The 24252-nt window shown below is 38.6% G+C and overlaps 2 protein-coding genes across 6 annotated transcripts; both read left to right on the top strand.

The window, feature by feature from the left end:
* Positions 1-723: 723 nt before the first annotated feature.
* On the top strand, positions 724-14692 carry dgkab (diacylglycerol kinase, alpha b). Of its 4 annotated transcripts, none has more exons than XM_063911509.1 (25): positions 724-872; positions 1656-1741; positions 3079-3155; positions 3600-3747; positions 4153-4227; positions 4369-4418; positions 6442-6516; positions 6599-6715; positions 6888-7005; positions 7205-7293; positions 8486-8596; positions 8684-8782; positions 8900-8950; positions 9295-9369; positions 9551-9624; positions 9766-9840; positions 10401-10486; positions 10567-10656; positions 10749-10909; positions 10990-11054; positions 11978-12068; positions 12182-12362; positions 12511-12631; positions 12860-12920; positions 13298-14692. In XM_063911509.1, exons 2-25 carry the CDS (start codon positions 1669-1671, stop codon positions 13376-13378), a joined length of 2244 nt encoding a protein of 747 aa, XP_063767579.1. In that variant the 5' UTR covers positions 724-872; positions 1656-1668; the 3' UTR covers positions 13379-14692. The 4 variants fall into 4 exon arrangements, with proteins under 4 accessions (XP_063767579.1, XP_063767577.1, XP_063767580.1 ...); XM_063911507.1 differs by having other exon boundaries at positions 9292-9369; XM_063911508.1 differs by having other exon boundaries at positions 740-872; positions 1660-1741; positions 9292-9369.
* A 1874-nt stretch (positions 14693-16566) lies between these two features.
* On the top strand, positions 16567-22385 carry LOC134882498 (nuclear receptor subfamily 4 group A member 1-like). 2 transcript variants are annotated; one of them, XM_063910238.1, is made up of 7 exons: positions 16567-16730; positions 18213-19045; positions 19283-19412; positions 19638-19801; positions 19934-20136; positions 20244-20422; positions 20526-22385. In XM_063910238.1, exons 2-7 carry the CDS (start codon positions 18215-18217, stop codon positions 20786-20788), a joined length of 1770 nt encoding a protein of 589 aa, XP_063766308.1. In that variant the 5' UTR covers positions 16567-16730; positions 18213-18214; the 3' UTR covers positions 20789-22385. The 2 variants fall into 2 exon arrangements, with proteins under 2 accessions (XP_063766308.1, XP_063766309.1); XM_063910239.1 differs by lacking the exon at positions 16567-16730 and having other exon boundaries at positions 18213-18370; positions 18444-19045.
* The last annotated feature ends 1867 nt before the right edge of the window (positions 22386-24252 follow it).

The raw sequence follows: 24252 nt of genomic DNA, 5'->3' as shown, positions 1-24252 counted from the left end.
CAACATCTTTTTCAGGCGAAGCTTCTCCAGCTGCTGTAGAAAGTTCATCCTTTGCTGAGCTTTTTGGATGAGATTCTGGTGATGATGGAGCTTAGGAAGCATGGACTTGCAGTGTTGACTGGTAGGATGATTTTACTTATGTACTATGGTTGGGTCCAACTTTTATTACTAAAACACATCTGGAGGATATATTTAAGTGTAAAACAGTCCCATGTACAAGGTCCATTTAGACTAAGACTCAAGAAACAGATATAATCAGACTTTAAGTTGTCAAATAATGGCTTGTTTGTTTTGTATATTTAAAGAAAGGTCCACAGTAAACACAATTGACATGTGATTAATGTACATGACAGTCGTGTGATTTCTTGATCTTATATTAAATGTACGACATCTTGTGAGAAAACTGTCAATAAATGTCACCTTTTCCTTGTTTTCTTTGGTATAAATACATATACATTTAGTTCGACACATGTTCAGAGCATGGTAACTACAGTGTGATTGAAAGCCAGAAAAAAACATTAGCCTCAGCATATGTTCTCTATATTCCATGTAACTCAGCCTCCCTAAAAAAAAAAAAACTGCTCACATTGATTTGACTTGTTGGCAGGGTCAAAGAAATCAAAGTGCACGTGCCTGAGCATGGCTATTGCGCTTGTGTGTGCTAACGCGAGCAAGGCGGTGCCACTTACAGTAATTATGGCTCTATTTAAGCTCCTCCTCCGCCCTATTCCTTAATCTCTTATATCCGCTAATACCGCCAGAGATGTTTACTCGCTAGCACCAGCTGCCGTCAACAAAAACATCAAAGTTCTGTGCTGTGAAGCTCCGCGGTGGGGGCAGATTTTTTATCTGAAGTCTGACGAGAGAAGAAGGTAAGGAGCCTTCAATTGACTTATTATAAATACACTTGCCTTGCCCTCAGCTTCAGCCCTCTTCCTGTCTGGATGTCTGAACACCTGTGCAGCAAAGTTAAAAGCCGTGGCTGTTTGTCAGATGCTTTCACATTATAATCCTGTTTGATGGATGCCCCTTTTAAAGGATTGAGTTTAATGAGATGTATTTCTATTAAACAGTAGGTTGCTGATTAAGCTAGAATGATATTACAAAGTGTTTTTTTTGGCTTAATAGGAGATGTATGCACAGAATGTGTTGGACACATTTACCAGCACTTACAGGATGGTTTTAAATGAAATGTCCTATTCTATTGGTGGCAGTTTCCTGTCATTGGGTGCTGACACTCAACATAGAGCCTGATCCTGAATGTTATTACTGTTGAAACTTGATGTTGGCTGATCCTTATCTTTTCAAATATTCTCTTAAACCTTGGACTTATTTGCATGTTTCTAAAGGTATCAACTAAACTGTGCATGATTCATTGGTATCTTTGTAAGATTCCTCAGCTATCAGAGATACTGTCTCTGGAACCAGACTTTGGTTGATAGGTATATTTGTAGGGGAGTGTTTGAATCACTACTGTTTACAATCCAAGGAATGCATGCGAACCAGTTCATATGCGTCACTCGCTGCCAAAAGTGGGGAGGACCTACCTTTTTTTTTTTATAAAAGAGTATACCCCTTTGCTTGTGGCGGCTTTTCTTGCAGTTAAAGCTTTGTGTTGGTGTCCTCCTACAACCTCTTGTTTTCTCTTTGCTCAGCCAGCTGCTGGACATGGCCTCCTCTGATGATGCAGAAGGATCTCTGACTCCAGTGGATTTTATCCAGCTGCAGCACTACATGGAAGGTCAGTGTAACTATCGAGTGAACCGATAATAAAACAATAAGAAGACATATTTTAAGGACACATATTCAGATGACTGATCAATGACTTAGGTGAATTTACATACTTGTTTGATGAAGAAACATTATTGCAAATTAGTTTAGAATCCTTTATTTTATCGTAATTTCAGTTGAAATGTAGACACCCGAAACATGCATTATAAAAAACAAAAAACTTGAAGATTAAAATGGGAGCGGACAAAAAAGTAAAGGAATTGGATTTTAGAAAAGACAATAGCACTTTTGCATTTTTCCCCTTCTTGCTTAATTAAGGTTTATATAATATAATATGCCTGTCTGCTGTTTTTACAAGCTGTAGAGTCAAGCAAGAATATCTGAATGCTTCTTCCAACATTGAGGGTTTGGAAGTGACCACACAATGGTCAGTGACTTATTTAGTTGGAGGAAAAAAAGAAAGACATGAAAACCTAAACTATAGTTGATGAGGAGAAATTCACACGTACACACTTAAACACAATAAATCACAACCCTCATGTATTCTTATTCTTTTAGCTTATATTTCCAGCACAGAAGAGGCAAATGCTGAAACACCTGAGCCTGTGTGATGAATAAACGTTATACATTTAGACTTGATGGATCACAGACCTTAATGAGTTTTTTGCTTCTTTCAAACTTGAGAATGTCTCCTTTGGGAGATCAATCCATATTCACAAAAGCGTAAGCAGCAGTAGTCACTAAAACTCATTAAATACATGACTGGGGAAGTTCCTCAACAGGAAATTGCTTCTTATGGATCCTGTGGGGATCATTCAGCAATAACTCAAATACACAAACAACAACTCCAAAGTGCATGCGCCAGAATTCAAATTACTATTAGTGGATAGAGAGAAGCAGTCAGCAGGAAACTGGAAGTTGTGCGGGTCTAAAAATATTCTCTATACACTCAGAGTTTTTGAGAGAATTGAAATGGGCTTTTAGTGTTACGTTGGGGAGGCAGAGGGTATTTGCCCTGTTGGTTAATTGATGAAAGGATAATTACACTGGCTCCTCTTTGGACCTCAGAAAAGATACATTACGTCCATCTTCATAAATAATGATGCTCTTGCAAATGTGTCCTTGTGTTAGAACTCAGTATCCATATAAATAATGTGCAGGACAATCCTTTAATTCGTAACCAGCTGTTGCTTTCAAATCTAAGGTCAAGCCTTTCTCTTTTTTCATCTGTCATGTTCAGAAAAGCCAGAAAGTACAGACTGATATTAGAAATATGTAATTTAATGGTATTATTTTTGTTTGTCCTTTATTTATGTGTTTATTCACCTTCTGTTGTTCTCTTTGCAGACAGCAGTTTGAGGGTGCAAGATGTAATCAAGGAGTTTCACACCGGGGGTCGAATGGCTCAGCACTGCTTTGGAGAGGTCAGTCATGCAAAAGATCACTGTACATGTAGTCTTTATTTTACAGGGTAGCATCTTGCCATTTGTTCTAAACATTCGTAGTAAGTTTCCTGAAAAGAAAAAACTTTAATTTTGTGTTTTATTTAAAGAAAACAGGGATTTTTACAAAGGAACATTTTATTTTAAAACCAGTTGGATCTATTTTGTGTGCACTTAATTGAGGACATGGATTTTATATTTTTGGCTCAACTGATACATTTCACATTTTTGAGACCTTTGTATTGGTTACAGTGTTATCTTAGGTAAATTAATTTACACTGACTCCAAGGTCTTGTTACATTTTTATAGGACATGTTAAGGCGATTATATAGACCTACAGTAAAATGAAGCTTTACAATACATATAAATGTTACACAAACACATTATTTGTTTTGACTAAGAGTCTCCTTCCATTTCTGTTCACAGTGCATGGATGCAGCCGGATTCTCCCTCTTTCTCAAGACCTACCTAGAGCTGGATGACTTCCCTGCAGATTTCTGTCAGCGCCTTTTTCACTATTTTCAAAATATGGATCAGGATGGGTCCAATAAGTGCTCTCTGCCAAAAGCAGCAGGTAAATCATTTTGAAAGCCCTATATCCTTTTACATAACCGCATAGAGCAGGTGTTAAGAGGAAAAGCTCTTCAGTCATCAGCTCAGAGTGTGGCTTGTAATGTACTACATAACATACTGTAAATAATCAAAGGAAGAAGGAAAGCGTATTTTCTGTTGGACACTGTCCGACGCCCACCTGTTTGTTTATATCTTCTTATGCTGCTTCATAGGAATGAAGCCGTAGGCGTAGAAAAGCTTTTGAGATTTCTGCACCTGTTCCAAAATAACCAACATCTGACTAAATACTTGCTCTTGTAGTTTTATAGCTGCAGTCTAGAAATTTAATCCAGAAAAAAATAAACAAATACTTGCTGTTTGAGACCCCAGTAATATAACAAAGGTGTCTGTATTTCTTTGTCTGAAGGCAGGGTTTGTCTTCGTGACGTGTCCTGTTACTTTTCAGTGCTGGAGGAAGGACAGCCACGTGAAAAACTTGAATGTGGGTTTCATCTTCATTTTGAGCATTTAACAACATGTTTAATATAATGCAACTGGACTTAATGTACATTTTGATTGATTTTTACATTTTGAAGAGGTAAAACAATGACTGAAGCACTGACTTTCTTTGTTTTGTTTGTAGTTACTTTCAAACTCTATGATAAAGACTGCAACCAACTCCTGGACAGCTCTGTAAGTTATTCACAATCACTAACACAAACTATTCACATAGAACAGTTGACATGTGTTAATTTAGTTCTGCAAAATAAAAAAAGTCTAATTTACACATGGCTGTAAAGTAAGATTATTGGGTCTTCTTTATAATAATATACAGAATATTATGTGGAGATGTTATTTTTTTCCATTTACGTACTGTATACAGTCTATGAGCAATTTGAAATGTTAACAGATAAAGGTGCAGCACAAAAGAAATATGAGCACCACCTCCAACATATGTTTTCTAAAAGTTTGTTACCGAATTTGCGGAAACATACGGGGTAAACGCATGACAATCTCATATTTTTACTAAACAACAACAATTTATCAAAAACTTCAGTCTCTACCAAAACAGGCATTTTTATTATGTTGATTATATCTACTTACAGTGGGGAGAACAAGTATTTGATACACTGCCGATTTTGCAGGTTTTCCCACTTACAAATCATGCAGAGGTCTGTAATTTTTATCATAGGTACTCTTCAACTGTGAGAGACAGAATCTAAAACAAAAATCCAGAAAATCCCATTGTATGATTTTTAAGTAATTCATTTGCATTTTACTGCATGACATAAGTATTTGATCACTTACCAACCAGTAAGAATTCCGGCTCTCACAGACCTGTTAGTTTTTCTTTAAGAAGCCCTCATGTTCTCCACTCATTACTTGTATTAACTGCACCTGGACAAGGCTGGGATGGGCTACAGGACAATAGGCAAGCAGCTTGGTGAGAACACAACAACTGTTGGCGCAATTATTAGAAAATAGAAGAAGTTCAAGATGACGGTCAATCTCCCTCGGTCTGGGGCTCCATGCAAGATCTCACCTCGTGGGGCATCAATGATCATGAGGAAGGTGAGGGATCAGCCCAGAACTACACGGCAGGACCTGGTCAATGACCTGAAGAGAGCTGGGACCACACTCTCAAAGAAAACCATTAGTAACACACTACGCCATCATGGATTAAAATCCTGCAGCGCACGCAAGGTCCCCCTGCTCAAGCCAGTGCATGTCCTGGCCCGTCTGAAGTTTGCCAATGACTATCTGGATGATCCAGAGGAGGAATGGGAAAAGGTCATGTGGTCTGATGAGACAAAAATAGAGCTTTTTTGTCTAAACTCCACTCGCCGTGTTTGGAGGAAGAACAAGGATGAGTACAACCCCAAGAACACCATCCCAACCGTGAAGCATGGAGGTGGAAACATCATTCTTTGGGGATGCTTTTCTGCAAAGGGGACAGGACGACTGCACCGTATTGAGGGGAGGATGGATGGGGCCATGTATTGCGAGCTCTTGGCCAACAACCTCCTTCCCTCAGTAAGAGCATTAAAGATGGGTCTCGGCTGGGTCTCCCAGCATGACAACGACCCGAAACACACAGCCAGGGCAACTAAGGAGTGGCTCCGTAAGACGCATCTCAAGGTTCTGGAGTGGCATAGCCAGTTCCCAGACCTGAACCCAATAGAAAATCTTTGGAGGGAGCTGAAAGTCTGTATTGCCCAGTGACAGCCCGAAACCTGAAGGATCTGGAGAAGATCTGGATGGAGGAGTGGGCCAAAATCCCTGCTGCAGTGTGTGCAAACCTGGTCAAGAACTACAGGAAACGTCTGCTCTCTGTAATTGCAAACAAAGGTTTCTGTACCAAATATTAAGTTCTGTTTTTCTGATGTGTCAAATACTTATGTCATGCAGTAAAATGCAAATTAATTACTTAAAAATCATACAATGTGATTTTGTGGATTTTAGTTTTAGATTCCGTCACTCACAGTTGAAGAGTACCTATGATAAAAAATACAGACCTCTGCATGCTTTGTATGTGGGAGAACCTGCAAAATTAAATATCAAAATATATCAAATACTGTATCAAATACTTGTTCTCCCCACTGTAAATGTAATGGCTTGTTTTTGGTGTACAACTACTCAGAGGTAACAGTATCTTGCACATTGGAAAAGAGAAACATGTGTACTGTAAATATAAACCATGTTTTCTCTCCATCAGGAAGTGGATCGTATAATCACCCAGATGATGCGAGCTGCTGATTACCTGGGATGGGATGTGACTGAACTCAGACCAGTATGAGTCTCATTTTGATTTAAAGCTTTAAATAATAAATACCATCCCTGCAAAAAAATCATGAAAACTACATTTTACACAGGTGCTAAAAGAAATGATGACAGCGTTCGATGTGGATGACAGTGGGACTGTCACTCTGGAGGAATGGGTGAAAGGAGGCATGAACAATGTGCCTTTACTTGTTCTGCTTGGACTGAAGGTGACTGAACAAACATTTGACTCCACATGAAACACCTTAATGTGCCCCCCTTTTTTCAGTGTTGCTCGGGTTAAACCAACTTAAATTGGTCACTTTTGCTCTTATTACAGTGTGATCATCTGGGGTTGTTGTTCTCTCTAACTTAGTATCTCTGTCTCCCCCTCACCTGCAGATGACAGAGAGGGACGGTCAGCACATTTGGAGGATGAAGCACTTTAACAAGCCGACCTACTGCTGCGTGTGTCAGAACATGCTGCTCGGCCTCGGGAAGCAGGGACTCTGCTGCACCTGTAAGAGCTCAGCGCCGCCACCAGGGGGCAGCCACGTACCGTATACGCAGTACAAGTGAAGTGGAGGAGAAACACATTGGGCCAATTTGCTATAGAATGATATTACTTATCCTACTTACTTAATGTAGTAGTTACTTATTTTTTTTCTTCATGTGAGCTCAGTCACATCTGTAACCATTGTTCTTCTTCTTCCCCTCAGGTTGCAAGTACACTGTCCACAGTCGATGTGCCAACAAGAATCCTGAAGCCTGTTCTCGTACCTTTGTGAAATCAAAAAAGGAGATTGGTGTAAGGTCACACACAAACACTTCATCAACATTTACTTACGTTGGATTTGTTGGTGTTTTTTTTCTTCATTTACATTTAAATTAAAAAAAGATCATTTTAGTTTCTTTTTTTTTTCATCAACAGTATATTAAACCGTCTTTCAATACTTTTTTCAACATCAATATAAATCAGACTGCGGATAAACACAATACTTAATTCATGTTTGTTTTAGGGCTGCAACTAACTATGATTTGAATGTACTGCAAATCTGCTCAATATCCTGATTTTGCACAAGCATAGGCCTATGTGTTTATTTTATTTTATGATGTATTGTCATTCATGCACAACTTAAAATCTGTAATACATCTCATCAGTTTACTGGCCCGGTTTAGACAGCTGCTTCCGGAGGTTTGATTTGCCAGTGTGCTCCAGGGGTTTTAGATCTGTTGGTGCACGTCTGCCTGTCTTTAGTTTTCCCAAAAATGATACGTCTAACACTGTGCATAACTTCCACAGCTGCTATAAGGAGGGTGTGCTCTGCGCTAATTCTCCAGAAGAATAAGGATCACATAATTTCCCTGAAGTCATTCAGGGCTGGGCTGTGGTTTGGCACCGCTATAATGAACATCCACGTTGGTCCTGGAGCAAAAGTTTAACATCATGTTCAGACTTGCCTTGAAATTATGAGTCGAAGAATATATAAACGTTATTGATTGATTGGATTTATTTTAGGAATGAGAAAGAAAAACATAAAACACTTTGCATTGCAAGATAATCATAATCTTATTATCTTGATCCTAAAACATTTTTTTATTTTTAAAACATTCTCTGATAAATTCCTAGTTTAAGGTCTGAGGGAATATTATTCCACTGCATATTTTAACCCAGTGTTCAAACGAGAAAGTATCAAATCTGTCAAGCTACCTTTTGTGAAGTAACTATATTTCTTTAGCTTTAGTTAGAAGTGAGAAACTGTCACTAAAGTACTTGGGTTCCATATTTTTTATTAGACTTTGTAAGAAAGCTGCATCTTAAATGATTATTTCATCCTCCCCGTCAACTTCTGGGTAATTTGAAACAGAGAACAAAGAAATCATTTTTGACCTGGAATTTACTTCTAGTGAACAAACTGTTGAAATGAATCTCAAAAAGTAGTTGTAATGATATACCTCTTTTCCTCAACACTCTGTGTCTCCTCTGCTCTGTGTCTCAGATCGCGGCCCACGACTGGATCAGAGCGGACTGTCACTCCAACAAGTGTCAGGTCTGCCACAAGAAGATCAAAACTTTAGCCGGGAGGCGTTGTGTGTGGTGCCAGGAATTGGTAAGCAGTGTGCACGTTTTTAAACACACAATTATTGGAGAAGATTCTTTTTTTTTCTATGCTCGCCAAATGTTGTCTCTTTTTAAGCGTCACGATGAGTGTATTTTCTCTGGCGTCTCGTCCTGTGATTGTGGGCCACTAAGAGATCATATACTGCCTCCGTGGGCCATATTCCCCATCTCAAAGGTAAAATTAGGGACACAAGGAATGTGGCCTGAGTAGAATTAGGAATATTGTCAGTTAATTTATTTTTTGGGGTGTGATTGTTTGAATAATGTAATTTAATCTAATTTAATTTTACAGGAGGAGGACAGCAGCCTGTTAAACGTCACCCCTGACGGCCACATCTTGCAGGTCTGGGTCATTAAATCTTCTTAAGACACTTTATTCCTTATCTAACTGTTCACCCATGTTTTTTCTCTGTAAGGTTTATTTCAAATTGTCTGGTCAAACCACCATCTGCATATCATTGCTTTTGGGAGAATCTCCGCTTTCAGTGATTCGTCAGGTTAAACTTTGTAGTCTCTTTGATTAAGTTCATTGTGTCCCAGATAAATACTACTAATAACAATTTGGCATACAATAAAAGTAAGAGCTTCATCAGCAATATTTAGATAACATTAATGCAACTCATATAACAAAGAAATATTAACTTTGGGGTACATGTTTTGATATTTGCTGTCCCATATGTTCAGAAGGGGTTGTTGCTGAAGGCAACCAAAGGACAATCTTTGGATGCCAATTGCTCCAGGACAGGACATAAAGAAGTCATGGTGAATGGTGGTTTTGTATAAACCAAAGCTATTTCCTTTAAAAACTCAAAATCTTCTGTAATCAACAGACAGCAGGAGTTTGCATGATGCTGCATTAAAGTTTGATTGTGAACGCTGCACCACCGTAGCCTCACTCAAAGCATGTGTTCACACTTATATCCTGTCATATATTGTTCTTTAGATCGTTCCAATTCCAGACAGGCACCCTTTGCTGGTGTTTGTGAACCCAAAAAGTGGAGGAAAGCAGGGTGAACGGTAAGCCGCTTAAATATACCATATGATGGTGACATTTTATTTTACATCTAGTGCTTCTCGTTGTTTCTAGTTATTCTCATTTCATTTTTAGAATATGAAAATCCTTGACATTTGTGTGCATGCTTCTTTGTATTTCCACAGAGTGCTCAGGAAGTTTCAGTACCTGCTGAACCCGCGTCAGGTGTACAACCTCTCCAACGGGGGTCCTGCACCAGGGTACTGTACACTGTCACCACCATAACTGTATATATGTACACCCATGTCTTCAATGCTAATATAAATATACATGTAATGCACGATAATTGCATAATAAATGTAAGTGCAATAGCAAAATGAATAATGCTTTATAACAATAATCATAATACATTATAACGCATTTACTAATGACTTATAAAATCCAGTATCATAATACTTCATAACAATAAACTGAATCCGGCCTTTTTTTCTAAGATTCATTGTGAAATATAATTCAATTTTTTTTCAAAACATTAATATATTTTTAGAATGAATTATAACCATTACATTCATAAATGGTCAATAGTCATAAAAATATTTGCATTTATAACTGTGATAATGATGTATTACAACTATGAATGAATGAAAAATGTCAGGGATTGAAGTTATATCACAGTCCTTTGAAGTTTTTATAAAATTATTAATAATTTGTTATAATTACTGTCATTATGCATATTTATAAGTGATATGATCTATAAGTGTACATTGGTATAAGCAGAGTTTAAGCTTTGTTAAAAAACTTGAAATGCTTGTTTCTTCAGACTTCACTTCTTCCGCAATCTGCATCAGTACAGGATCCTGGTGTGCGGAGGAGACGGCACCGTTGGGTGGCTGCTGGATGCTATAGGTACGCAGGTTCCTTTTTGGGTTTAGAGAGGTAATTAAGGTAACCATCTCTAAAGTTAGAAAATGTACCTCTGATTTCAGACAAAGCAGACCTAGAGGTGCGTCCTCCAGTAGCTGTCCTGCCTCTGGGCACCGGGAATGACCTGGCCCGCTGTCTGCGCTGGGGAGGAGGTAAAACCCCCAGCACATTCCCTCTTAACATCACTGGAGCGTTGGAGCTCTGTGTCTTACTCTTTGTGCTTCTTCTGTTTTTTTTGTGAAAGGCTACGAGGGGTCAGACTTGAGAGAGATCCTGAAGGAGGTTGAAGCTAGCGAGCAGGTTCCCATGGACCGCTGGAGCATCCAGGTGATACCAGACAACCCCCAGGATGCAGCAGACCCCGTGCCCTATGAGATCATCAACAACTACTTCTCTATTGGAGTGGTGAGTCACTGCCTAAGCAGGAAGGAATAACAACATTAAAAATGTAAATTTCATATTCCCTTGAAATATATGTTTGACAGGATGCCTCTATTGCACATCGTTTCCACTCCATGAGAGAGAAGTACCCGCAGAGATTCAATAGCAGGTGAGGGTTTTGAAATTGTAGAAAGAAAGTATTCACGAAGGCATTGCACGACTTCTGCGTTATTTAAACACAAAATAAGGCAAAAAGAAGTATTGTAGTTCTCTAAACATCAATAAAGGTTAAATGTTCCCCTTACGGCTGCTGATTAAATAACACCCCTAGTATCCTTTCCTTTTTGCATGTATTTTAATGAGTTCATTTGCATAAATGTTCTGCCAAATGTGCCCCTTTTTATCCATGCAACTCAGCCTCATTGGGGCACAGAATATCATAATAACAAAGATAAGCTCTAGTAGGCATATGTAGAGAAACAACAAAAAACTGAAACGGTGAGTTTAATTAAATGTATTACGTAAACAGATTTCACATGACTGTATGACGTTAGTAGAAAGCAATAACATTAAATTGAAATACTATAAGGTTCAAATATTATTACTTTCAACTAACCGTATACAGTTATGTGAAATGTGTTGACATTATACATTTAATTAAAGTCAACGTTTACATTTGTTCAGTGTGGCAACTACAGCAAACTTCTAAGTGGTTTCGCTCAACCTAATTAAGTTAGCTATGCAATGATGGTTGTGTTATGAAAAATAAATAAATTAAGCTAAAAATAAAACCAAGTTCAATAAACAGGAAAAACAAGGTTTTAATAAAAGAATACACAACTATTTTCTTCCTCCTTTCCCAAGTCCTGGTCTTTCATCTTTCCCTTTGCTCTTTTAATTGCTTTGGCCAAGTTTGAATGGCACTCTGGCTCATGCTGACTCACAACCCCAGATTGATACCTTGGAGAAAAGAGATCAAATACAATAAATTGTGGGTGGAAATCTATTCTTTGTTCATTTTTAGACCTTTGGAAAATGTTGCAGAGTTTAGGTTTTTATCATCTCTAACATGAAGACATTTTTTAAATTAAGAATGAAGAACAAACTTTGGTATTTGGAGTTTGCCACTTCTGAAACCATCTCTGCCACTTGCAAGAAGCTGAAGGATTGTCTTATGATTCAGGTGAGAATACCTATCAGTCAATATGCTGTATTGTCAAAACCCATTTTAATTTCAATTTTAAGGAAATATTTGTAAATTACAAAATTGTTCATCTTCTTTTTTTACTCCCCCAGTGCTGTGGGAGGTCTCTGGATCTGGGCAGTATGTCTCTGGAGGGCATAGCTGTCCTCAACATACCCAGCATGCACGGAGGCTCCAACCTCTGGGGCGAGTCCAAGAAGTCTGACGGTGCTCCAAAGGCAGAGCAAAGCGAGGTTATCACTGACCCTGAACTTCTTAAAACAGTCTCTCAAGGTCTGTACTCTCCTAAATCACCACGTTTATTTTTTCTAAACATTATCTTGTGTGTGGGTGTGTTTGTGTGACGTTAACCTGGTTTTATGATGCTGAGTCTATCTTTTACAAACTTGATCTGTGTGTGTTTATCTGTGTTACTATGCAGATATCAGTGATAGGCGTCTGGAGGTGGTGGGGCTGGAAGGAGCCATAGAGATGGGACAGATCTACACTAAAATAAAGAGCGCCGGGCACAGACTGGCGCAGACTTCCCAAATCACCATCAGGTTGTTCACTTTTACCTACAGGGGACTGGCAATAATAACAAGAATACCTAACAATATAAAACAAGAACTACAAGAAGTAGTGTCCACTGTTTTTGATTACATTTTACTCTCTGATGTTCTGATTTTGTTTCCCTCTCTATGCCATCTAATGTAAACAGAAAAACACTTAACATATGGTTTGGGTAAAGTATATTTAAATCTATCATTCTCTATGTTCCCTGTGTGCAGGACAACCAAAGCCCTGCCCATGCAGATTGATGGGGAGCCCTGGATGCAGCCTCCATGTACTGTAAGTGTAAACCAATCCAATTCAGTGCCAAGCGGTAACATATCGGACTGATTAAAGCCAGTGGTTAGAGCATTTAGGGAACAACAAGGTTGTTATTATTTGTAGAGTTATTTTGAAACCTGTGGCAGAAACACACGGCTCCTGCAGCACAGATAAAAGAAACTGATATTAACTCTGATAACGGTTATCAAGGAGAAAGTGTTTTAATATTATATGAATTTAGCAATCGATTTTATCCAAGGTGTCTTACAGTTATTGAGACATAAAAAACATCCAATTTTGATGACTATTGTTATTATTATTATTAACTGATGAGATATTCATTCATTTTAAAGGAATTTCAACATTCACCAATATGTTTTATTTATTTATTATAGATCCACATAACTCACAAGAACCAAGCTAACATGCTGAGCGCCGTACCAACAAAACCAAGTGGCTTCTTTCATCTCAAATGAATCAACAATTCATGCTCCAGTCTGCTGAGGGTCACAACCGAACAACTTTGTTATTGTGAATAATGCAGAATGGGGGGTTAAAAGATATTTGTTTCTGTTTCTAATATTAAGTATTATTGTGTATGTCTTTTGCATCCAAGCCATGATATAATTTTACATAATTATAAATGCTGACAGCTTGCGTCTTGCCAGAGAGAACACTAACTATATCAAAGTCATTCCATTGTGTTTGTGTGCCATGTTGTGTATCTTGAGTATATGCATAACAAATATAATACTTTATTTAAGGTTTTGGTAGCATTGTTGTGTGTAAACACATTTACAATAGTGTATTAATGGTTCATCTATTGCTCCTAATGCAGCTGTTGCAACCAGCTTCACCTTATTCAACAACACTATACTACCTGTCTGTTCTCATTTCTTTCAGACTGAAAGAAAATATATGTTTACTGTTTCTTCGAAAAAACTGATTTTAGAAAGACTTTCATTGAATGAAACTGGAAGTGGTTTCATAAAGATTTGCTTTACAGTTATAACTGTCAAATGCCAGGGGGGGATTTATATATGTCTTCTAAGATGTTCCACATTTGGTTAGAAAAGACAGCACTCAGCAATCGATTTTATACATGAAAGTACGCTGGACAAAAGTAACGTTAGTTTCATAGATGATGTTGTCCTGTTACTTTGCTGAAAATGTATGTCTCTGCATTAGGCTCGTCACAAAATACACAGAAACTTTCTGAAATCGAATGAAATGAGACCAACCTAGTATCTATGGAGATTCAGTCTTGTGTTGGATTTTCAGTGTGCTTATATACATGTAACATGATGGTCTTAATGTTAAATTGTGTAGTCTTCCTTTGCCTGTGTGTCTTGACATTATTGCATACAATGTTTCAGTAGGATGCTTATAGTATATAGCATAACATTGTCCTCAGAATTAATTATAATCTGTTGCACACCTACAAGTGTGTTTGTAATACAGTGTACAGTGGAGATCTTATTGTATGTTGCAGCTCAATATTGAGCTAGAAAAGATTTGTTAATACTGAAATGACCCAAAAAGATGCTCCAGTATATATTATGCAAATACAAAACCTCCATTTTCATCTAATTCTTAAACTCTTTTAAGGTAAAAGGGTCAGCATACCCACATTGTAGCAGGGTCTTTTAAATGACTCATCTTAATAATGTGCTGCTAAATGGAAAAGTTGAAGAAAAACTAAACTTTGCCTCTAAAAACACCTAGTATCATGTGTACTTCCATGTGTATTTCTCATAAAGAGTGTTAAATAACATTGCTTGTATTTCAAATGATCAGGCTTGTGTTTTTATTTGAACTGTTATGTGTATGCATATCTTCTGCATTTAGCCTACTTTTCAAAAATCCAAAATCTAACTTGCTTAAATCCCCCTACAGCCAAAGCATGGCAGCATACAGTGAGGTAGGATTTGCATTGATGTGCGAGGGAAAGCAGGAGGAATAATCCAGAAGTGGTGGAAAGAAATGCCTACAGAAAACACTAGGTTCAGTGTAGATGGTGTTTGTTTGTGTGAGACATCATTTTGTTTCAGGGAAGACAGAAACACGAGTACTGTTTATTTATTTTATCTAAACTAAACAGACTTATACAAAGAAAAAACAACTTGTAATAGTATGACACAAAAACCCAACTCCCAGATGATCAGCTCTTTGAGAACTGATGTGTTTGACCTGAAGTCACTGAAGAGGTGCATTTTTTGTGCCTTAAATATTGCAACGTCCACTCAAACCTGCAATTGCATATACTGTGAACACACAAGCAGGTCTCAAACTCCTAAATATAAACTCTACTAACAAGCGGGTCTGTCCAGCTGCATGTTATTTTGTCTGATGAAAACTATCATGTGCTTCTCACCTTAATGACCCCTCTCGATTTCTTCATACTACTATCACTATAGAAATTAGATCACGCCAAAGATCCCCTGAGAGGGTTTGAGTGTTGGTGTTTCTGGTAGGTGTTGTGGAGAAACTACTACATAAGGGGTATTAAGTGATGCTTAAATGGATATTGACAAATGGAGATTTGCAGCTGTGACCCTGACATCAATGTTGCAGATTGAGTGTTGATACTTTATGTTGTAAAATGGTTTTTGATTTCACATCTTTTGAATTCAAAGTGTAATTGGCATACTCTGTGGGTCAGTATTTATATCAGTCATTAATTATGACTGATATGCAGTCGATTTTGATAGGAAAGATCTGGTGGTCTTTCGTGAAATATTTGCAACACAATCAGTGTTTATTCACAACCACTTTACCAATTTACCACAACCAGTATTTTGTAAAATAATTTGAGCGTTAGGCCTATTCATTGTTAATTACTAAAACCGGATCATATCAGTCTTATTTTTGTCATTTGTTTGTTGTTTTGTTTGTACTTTATTTAAATGTATTTTTCAAATGTGTTGTTTTATTTTGACTAATTTTAATGACTTTAAAAATGAGGACCCCAGGAAGTCTGTGCTTTATGGCACAGCTAATGGGGCAAATTTTAAATGTTCAATATCAAACAAATAATAGCATTATGTAAAAATGTAGCCAACCATATGAATTCAAACAAAAAACATAGATTTAATTGCAGTAAGTTTCAAGTTAAATTCATCAGTTTTTATTTCAGAATGTAATAGAAACTGATATTGCACTCCTTGGATCTCAATTAAAAACAAATTAAACCATAGTGTTTACAAAAAAGATGGTGAAAAGACGGGCTGGTAGTTCCTCAGTTGAACATTGGCAGAGTGTAGGGACTTTCTAGCTATTCAGTGAAAACAAAAATCCTGTTTTATGAACGAAAAAAACCTCACAGGTGTTTCCTGTTCTGTCATGTTACAACACACCTGCCTTTTATAAACGTGTGTAACATCTACATTTCCAGTCAAAAAACGTCTGCGCTTTGAAACTACGGCTATTTTTAGCATTTTTCATCCAGTAATAGCCCCACGTGAGCGCCGCTGTCGTTGTTGGTATATATTTAGAACGCACGCTCCCCCGTCTCTTGCGTCAATGGAATCCCGTACGTGCGTCACATGGAAGAACGTCTTTGTAAATCCCGACGCTGATTGGCTCACCACCCAGAACGTTCCGCTGCCCTGTTCACCATATATGGTCATGGACACGCCCTTATGTCGACGCAGTCAAAATAAAACAAGAGTGTATGGATCCTCCTGCGTTGGTCTGACCCAGTATGTGTTTGAGAGTGTGTTTGAATGAGTGTGTGTTCTGACAGCAGCTGGCAGAGGTGACATTCATCAGTTTTACTCGTTTGGAATAAATGATAAGCTTCAAAATCCGGATATTTACATGAACCAGGTGAGTGAAATAGTTTGTTTACATGTATTGATATTTAATTGCTGGGACCACTTTCATGCTGATGTTTGATTTATGACTACTTCGAAATTAATACAAGCTCATAGGAGAATGTTACTGCTGATATAACATACACACTTAGCTTAATGGAAAATAATATTTAAGAATGCATCATCCTCACTTTTCTGGTAGCAGTCAGAGTTATGCACTCATTTGCAAGTTTGTTAGTACACCTACTGTAGCTAAAACTAATGTTTACAAATTATGTGCATTAATCCTTTCTTTATGGTTATAATGTTGAGTTTTGTTAACACTGTTCTAGAGAGGTGTTATAAAAAAATATTAGAAATAACACTACACCAGCAGGACAAACTACAACCTCTAAAATAAACATTAAGCTTATGCAACTCTGAAGTAGAAATAGCAATTATATATATGGTAAATAGTTGTTAAAATTGAATATATTTTGTCATAAGTAACTCCTGATAATAACAATAGCAAAGCTGCAACAATACTGTGACTCGTTTTCATTATTTAAGATGATTTCACATGTTGAATGTGCTTTTATAACTGTTTCTATATGAGAGAAGATATATAAAACATATAAGACATAAAACACACATTGGCAAAATGATCTTCCCATGGGTCAAGCTTATTTAAAGTTTGCGAAAATAATCAAACAGTCAGGTTTAAGTTCGAAAACTTTTCAAAGAATGATTATGTCTGCTTCACTTTGGCTTGCACTTGTTGATACACGCCCACTCTCTGAACCACACACGCACACACACACACACACACACACACACACACACACACACACACACACACACACACACACACACACACACACACACACACACACACACACACACACACACACACAGACTTTGCCACCATTCCCATTACAGTTGGCATTCAGCCTACCCTGAAATACAATCTGCAGTACTCCCTGGTACAGTCCCTGTGAAAGAGGGTTGCCCTCCACTGAAAGAGGTTTTCAGAGCATTAACAGTCAGTAAAATAACATCTGACAATATCTCATTACACCACTGAACCTCTCTCTGCATTTTCTTAAGAGGAGTGAATGGTCCTGCAGACAGAAAAATGGCATGTTGCGGAAATTAGATTGTGTACCTTCAAGGTGTTAATAATGGCTACTTTTTGTAAGGTCACAGAGAGAGGATTAAACAAGGCTGACCTAAAAGAATATCTAATAATTCATGATTTATTGAGATGTTTGAACTTCATTGCATATATTACTGTACAGTATGTTGGGACAGAACACCCAGCCACTAGCCGTAGTTATTATGTTGTTATTCTGAAAAAGTAAGCTCACACTTCAGAGTATGAATGTGTTAAAAACATTGACAATATATTAACATTTATAGAAAGATATTTTGGACTATTAAGACATTTTCTTAGATATACTGACACATCACATATAAATGTTTATTTACATCTAATTGTGGCTCTCTTCCTTCCTAGCAATGCCCTGTGTACAAGCCCAGTATGCCTCCCTGCCCCATGACACTTACTTCAGCTCTGAGTTCTTGAATCCTGACCTCAGTGCCAAACTGGTGATGGACATCAGTGGCCACAAGGACCAGCTGTCTACATCTTCGTTGCCCAGCATCAACACCTTGGTGGGAAATGGCTATGTGGGGGAGTTTGATGCTTATTCCTGCAGGATTACCAACTCTCCTCCTGCCTCTACAGTTTCCTTCAGCCACACAGCGGAGAGCTCCTGCCCTCAGATGCAGAGCCAGGCCTTCAAGCTGGATGACCTCCAGGTGTATGGCTGTTACCCAGGTTCCTTTGCGATGAGCTGCCTTGATGAAACGCTGTCGTCATGTGGCTCTGACTACTATGGCAGCCCGGTTTATACCGCAGCTTCCCCTTCCACATCTGGCTTTCAGGCCCAGTCTGCACCCATCTGGGATTCCCCTTTCAGCCCCTACCCCTCAGCCCCCCCGTCCTCTGTGGCTGATAAGGCCGCCATGGCCCAGCATCTCTCCTTTTTCACCTTTAGCCCCGCACCAGAGCAGCACTCTCCCCTGGGGCATCATCAGGATGCTCAGCCAGGCCACGACGACCCTTTCTTCCTGCCTCCTCAGCAGCATATGCCTCCACTTAATTGTCCCCCCATGTCCCTGGAGCATGGATCCCTGGAAAGCCCCAGGATAGTTGAAGGGTCCGTGATGTCTCCTAAATGCCACAACCCAGGATCCAGTGAGGGCCGCTGTGCAGTTTGTGGTGACAACGCTTCCTGTCAGCACTATGGAGTCCGCACCTGTGAGGGCTGCAAAGGTTTCTTCAAGGTAAATATCTGAGGAGGTTTATGTGAGTAGAGCAGGTTAGGACAACATATTGGGTGATCAGCTTGACAAATTGTAGTAAAGATATTTTGAGGTAATTTCAACAATCAATCAAAGTGTTTCCATTATAGAGCATTAGGTTTATCTGTTTAACTTTAGAATGTAATGCAATATACATACCGTAACAAGTCCCGTTTAAAGGATCCTAATCCTTATCATTTTTTCTTTCCTGTTTGACAGCGAACTGTACAGAAAAATGCGAAGTATGTGTGCCTTGCCAATAAAGACTGTCCTGTGGACAAGAGAAGAAGAAACCGTTGCCAGTTCTGCCGCTTCCAGAAATGTCTCACAGTTGGAATGGTCAAAGAAGGTAATGCAAAGTCAAATACGTTTTCAGTGACTAATGTATGATGAAGAGAAACTGGGCTTTGTAATGACAGTCTTGTGAAACTATGAAACCAGAAATGTTTAGTGCCAGCTGCAGAAAAAACAGAAACTTAAATTGATACAGCAATTGTTTTTAAAATTGAAGCGTTCGAGGATGGACATTTGAGATTCATGAACTTGTGCTTCTTCTTCTCTATCTCTTCCTCAGTTGTTCGCACTGACAGCCTCAAAGGTCGCCGGGGTCGCCTGCCCTCGAAACCCAAGACTGTGTCCGAGGCTTCATCCACAACTCCCAGCATTAACATCATAGCCTCTCTTGTCAGATCTCAGTTAGACTCAAACCCAACCATTGGAAAGCTTGACTACTCCAAGGTGATTCTCAAGAATGATGTTGTGTTCAGAGTTTATTTGTATCAAAAAGATCACTAACAATTAACTCAACACAGGAGTATAGTATGATTATCTGCAGTTCTTTTTCAGTAGCATTTACCCTTCTCTCCTCAGTACCAGGAGACTGTGGACAACCTGAAAGAAAAGGAGGATGCTGGTGATATTCAGCAGTTTTATGACCTGCTGACTGGCTCTTTGGATGTAATAAGAAATTGGGCCGAAACCATCCCAGGTTTCAAAGATTTCTGCACAGAGGACCAGGAGCTGCTCCTTGAATCATCTTTTGTTGAGCTCTTTATCCTGCGACTTGCATACAGGTCAGCTTATTTGAAACCTTAAAATATTCCAACCTCAACTTATATTTATCCAGACTAAAGCGCACCTTGCAATATGGTTAATTTTACAATGTTTTGAACTTGTGCAGGTCAAATCCTGAGAAGAACAAGCTGATCTTCTGCAACGGTTTGGTCCTACACCGACTGCAGTGCGTTTCCAGTTTTGGTGATTGGATTAACTCCATAATGGATTTTTCCCAGAGCCTTCACCGCATGAACTTGGACGTATCCTTGTTTGCCTGCCTTGCAGCGTTAGTTATCATCACTGGTGAGAGCTTTTGTCTGCTTTACATTAGAGTGAATCTCACTGCATTTGCTTTTTTTGTTCATGTTAGCACTGTGTTTCTTATGAGAACATGCTTTCTGTTTAGATCGCCATGGCCTCAAAGAGCCCAAGAAGGTTGAAGACTTTCAGAGTCATCTCATCACTTGTTTAAGAGAGCATGTGAATGGAAACGGATCTGAACCAATCCGGACACAGCCCAACTATCTTTCTCGTCTTCTGGGCAAACTCCCCGAGCTGAGAACTCTGTGCACACAAGGCCTGCAGCGCATCTTCTACCTGAAACTGGAGGACCTGGTTCCCCCTCCCCCAATAGTGGAGAAAATCTTTATGGATACTCTGCCGTTCTGAGAAAGAAGACAAATTAGTAGTTTGTAAAAACGACACAAAGCACGTAATGTGAGGTTTTACCACTGAACTGTACTGGTGAACCTCCTTTAAACAATGTCTGGCATTGTTCAAGAGATTGTTATTTTTCTAACATTAACTTTCAAAATGTAATGTGGTACCTGTGTGACTATTGCATAACGTTTCTTCTCTGAAACTGGTATTAACAGATCATGACACAGTTTATATATATATTTTTTGTGTGCATTGCAAAATGACTTTATTGCTGTGCTGGATGTTTGAATGTTGTCATGCTATGCAGCTTGTGAGAAATGGATATTTGGATCGATGCAATGCAGTGTTACATACTCAGCTTTTCCCAAAAGCAGACAAACACACTAATCTCCTAAAAAAGCATTTTTTAAAGTTGCTTTTTGATCCCAATGGGTAGAGAAACTGATATATTATATTATTTAGTAGAAAAAGCCAGGCAGAAAGAACTGTAGAGTCCCAGTTTTTATTAGGGATGTCTTTACTAATATCTTTGCATTACAAAATATAGTTTTAGTCCTAACTGTGCTCCTGTAAAAGGTCTTGGACCAAAGTTTACTCTTATTTTGATACTTCCACTAACAAACCTCATTGCCTTAAGATAAACAAAATGTTTTGCTACAACACCATGCTGCCATTTTGCAACACCTTGTAAAGGCTGATGCTGGCGGAGTTCCTTTTGAACTGCATGTCCCTGAACTTTTTGAACTTGCTTGATAAACAAAATACAAAGTGCCTTTCATAAAGCGTCGCTCCTAAACCATAGTAGGTGACACTAACTTGATTTTCATTCCAAATATCAAATACTGCAATCCCTGTTTAATATTCATGTTAAACAATCTATTTTAATGTCTCCATTAAAATGAAATCGTCAGGTCTGTTCCAGCTTTTGACTTAAAGTGCCTGTGACTTGGGATTGTAATACATTTTGGAAAAAAAAGAACATACAGTTCTGGAATGCGCTCTTCAGCCTAGTGCACTGCCAGTGCATAAAGAGATGACAGGTGGTTTAGGATCCAGAAGAACTAAATCCTGTTCACATGTCCCACCCTGAGGCAGTGCATTTCATAACTGTGGCACAGCCTTCCAGTTAAAGATCGAATTTAGTCAAAGAGCATTTCAGAGTCTCCCTGTATCCACTCATCCATGCGGTGTATCCTTGATTTTTTGTAGCCTACAAAGGATGATAATCCACATGCATAAGCAGGCATTTCATTTTTGACATAAACTAGTTCCATGTCTTTGGCTGGATTTGGATGGTTCATAAGGATTGTCTTCCACATTCTTCTAAGTTATGCTGATTTTATATGTTGGATTTATTTTGTGTTTCCATATCAAAATGAACTAAAGAAATATCTTAAGAAATCACAATGAAATGTTATAAGAAGCTGAGCAGCTAAGAGCACTTCAAATAGTGTTCAAACAATATGAAGAACACTTCTTTCTCCAACTGTATCTGTTTTGTTTGGGATGTGTGTGAAAAATACTTCCAAGGCTTTGGTAAAATGGTGCAGATGTGTTAAAAGACAGAGAATATTTGATATTAAATCTTTTTTTGAAAACACAACAATGGCTGCCTTTGTTTAAATGTTAGGAAATGCATTGATAAGTCTCCTGTTTACCATCCAGATTATGGTTTCTATACTGTCTTCCAGATATATCTGTAGTTTCCTTTCTCAAATGTTACTCAAACAGGAGTCAATGTTGTGTTCAATGGTGACTACTTTCAGATGCGTATTTGTAGCGCTAGTTATCACTTATAGTTAACATTTTGAAACATTTTTTTGGATGATTAACATTTGTTTGAAAAAAATGAAGATGGTGAACATGTGATTGTACACGTGGTAGCATGCTGACATCAGCGTTGGGCTCAATGCCTCACTGTGCTTAAGTTTCATAGAGCCTGGAGTAAAATTAACTATATTAGAATTTGGCCTAAATACATTAATGTGTTTGGTGCTCTTCTGGTATTTGATGTCAGAAAGAGTTGGAAAAGTGCATATATAACCTATCCTTTAAGAAGAGTTGTGAAGTTTAGAGTCAGTTGTTGCCACGCAGGAAGCAAAACTTGGGATTTATTTGAAACCGCAGCCACTGTGCTGCAGATTGTTACATAATGTTAGTGAGAGGAAAACTGTCCAAAAGTAGTCCTTCATTGCCATTTCACTTAGTCCGTTTTGTTGTGTCACACATGGTGTTAGTGTTGGCAACATCTCTGACCAAAGGGAAGATGACACCGTGCCACTCTTAGCCACGGCAGACTGCAGCACTGACTTGATTCAGCCGCTTGACATCCGATCCTACTGTACACCACGTTCCGGTCATTTGGATTTTGGAGTTGGCAGACAGACTGGAAAAAAGGGACAAGGGAACAAAAGAGGAGGAGGCAATTATGAAAGGCAGCATGCATTGAGGTGTTCATTTTGTTACAAAATGGCAAGGATAATGCCCAAGACAGATTTGAGTCAGTTTTATAAGAAGGATCAGAAGGTGCCCCCTTGGTTCAAATCAGAACTTTTTTTTCTAATCGAAAGTATGTATGATGTGAGTCCCTTTTGACTTTCAGTATGACTTCGTATCCATGTCAGCTCACTCTGTTCCAACCAAAAGTCAAAATACATTCCCATGTCTATATATCTCATCCCTGAAGTCACAGTCTTGACACCATCTTTTTCCAAAAGTGGAAAGCTACCATCTGGAGCTGCTATTGGCCCTTAACATCTGACCTGTGCACTGACATGCAACACTCTGCATTCAGGAACTAACTGTAGCCTTACACCATGAGACATATGTTCTGCCCAGTAATATCCAGCCCACTTGTCATGGTGATTTGTTGCACAACCCTGCTGAGGTTGAGGTTTTGTGCATTGCTTCTGCACCACCTGCTATTCGGTAAAGGCTTGAGAACATGTTACATAAGGAAATAGTCACTGTGCTACTGCACATCAAGATGGGCAGGATTTTCTGGGCAATTGGTTCTTTATTATCATTAAGTATGCACATTTCAAGGTACTTTACTTGAGTAGACAATGGTCCTGTATATGTTTTTTTGTATTGTACCAAAATTGATAAGTTTCTTACTATAGGACAACTCCTTGACGTATGTAGTTGCAATTTACTTTGTGGAATAACATTTTGACCACAATACCAGTAATGAACAGTTCATTTGCCCCGACATGCAACCATAACAGTAAAAGTAACGCTGCTAAAATTGGTTAAAAAGGTTGCACTGACTTGCTTCACATGCACATTTAGACCGAGAGCATCAGACAGGGAAGGTCACAACTACTGAGTTCAGACAATTTCATTCTCACTATTTTGACTCTTTAACTTTGTCAGGGAGACCCGTCGACTTCAAACATTGCACATTGCGTGTGAACACACACACACACACACACACACACACACACACACACACACACACACACACACACACA

This window comes from Eleginops maclovinus, chromosome 20 (genome assembly GCF_036324505.1).
Source record: "Eleginops maclovinus isolate JMC-PN-2008 ecotype Puerto Natales chromosome 20, JC_Emac_rtc_rv5, whole genome shotgun sequence".
Classification (NCBI taxonomy): domain Eukaryota; kingdom Metazoa; phylum Chordata; class Actinopteri; order Perciformes; family Eleginopidae; genus Eleginops; species Eleginops maclovinus.
This window is presented reverse-complemented; position numbering and strand designations above follow the sequence as displayed.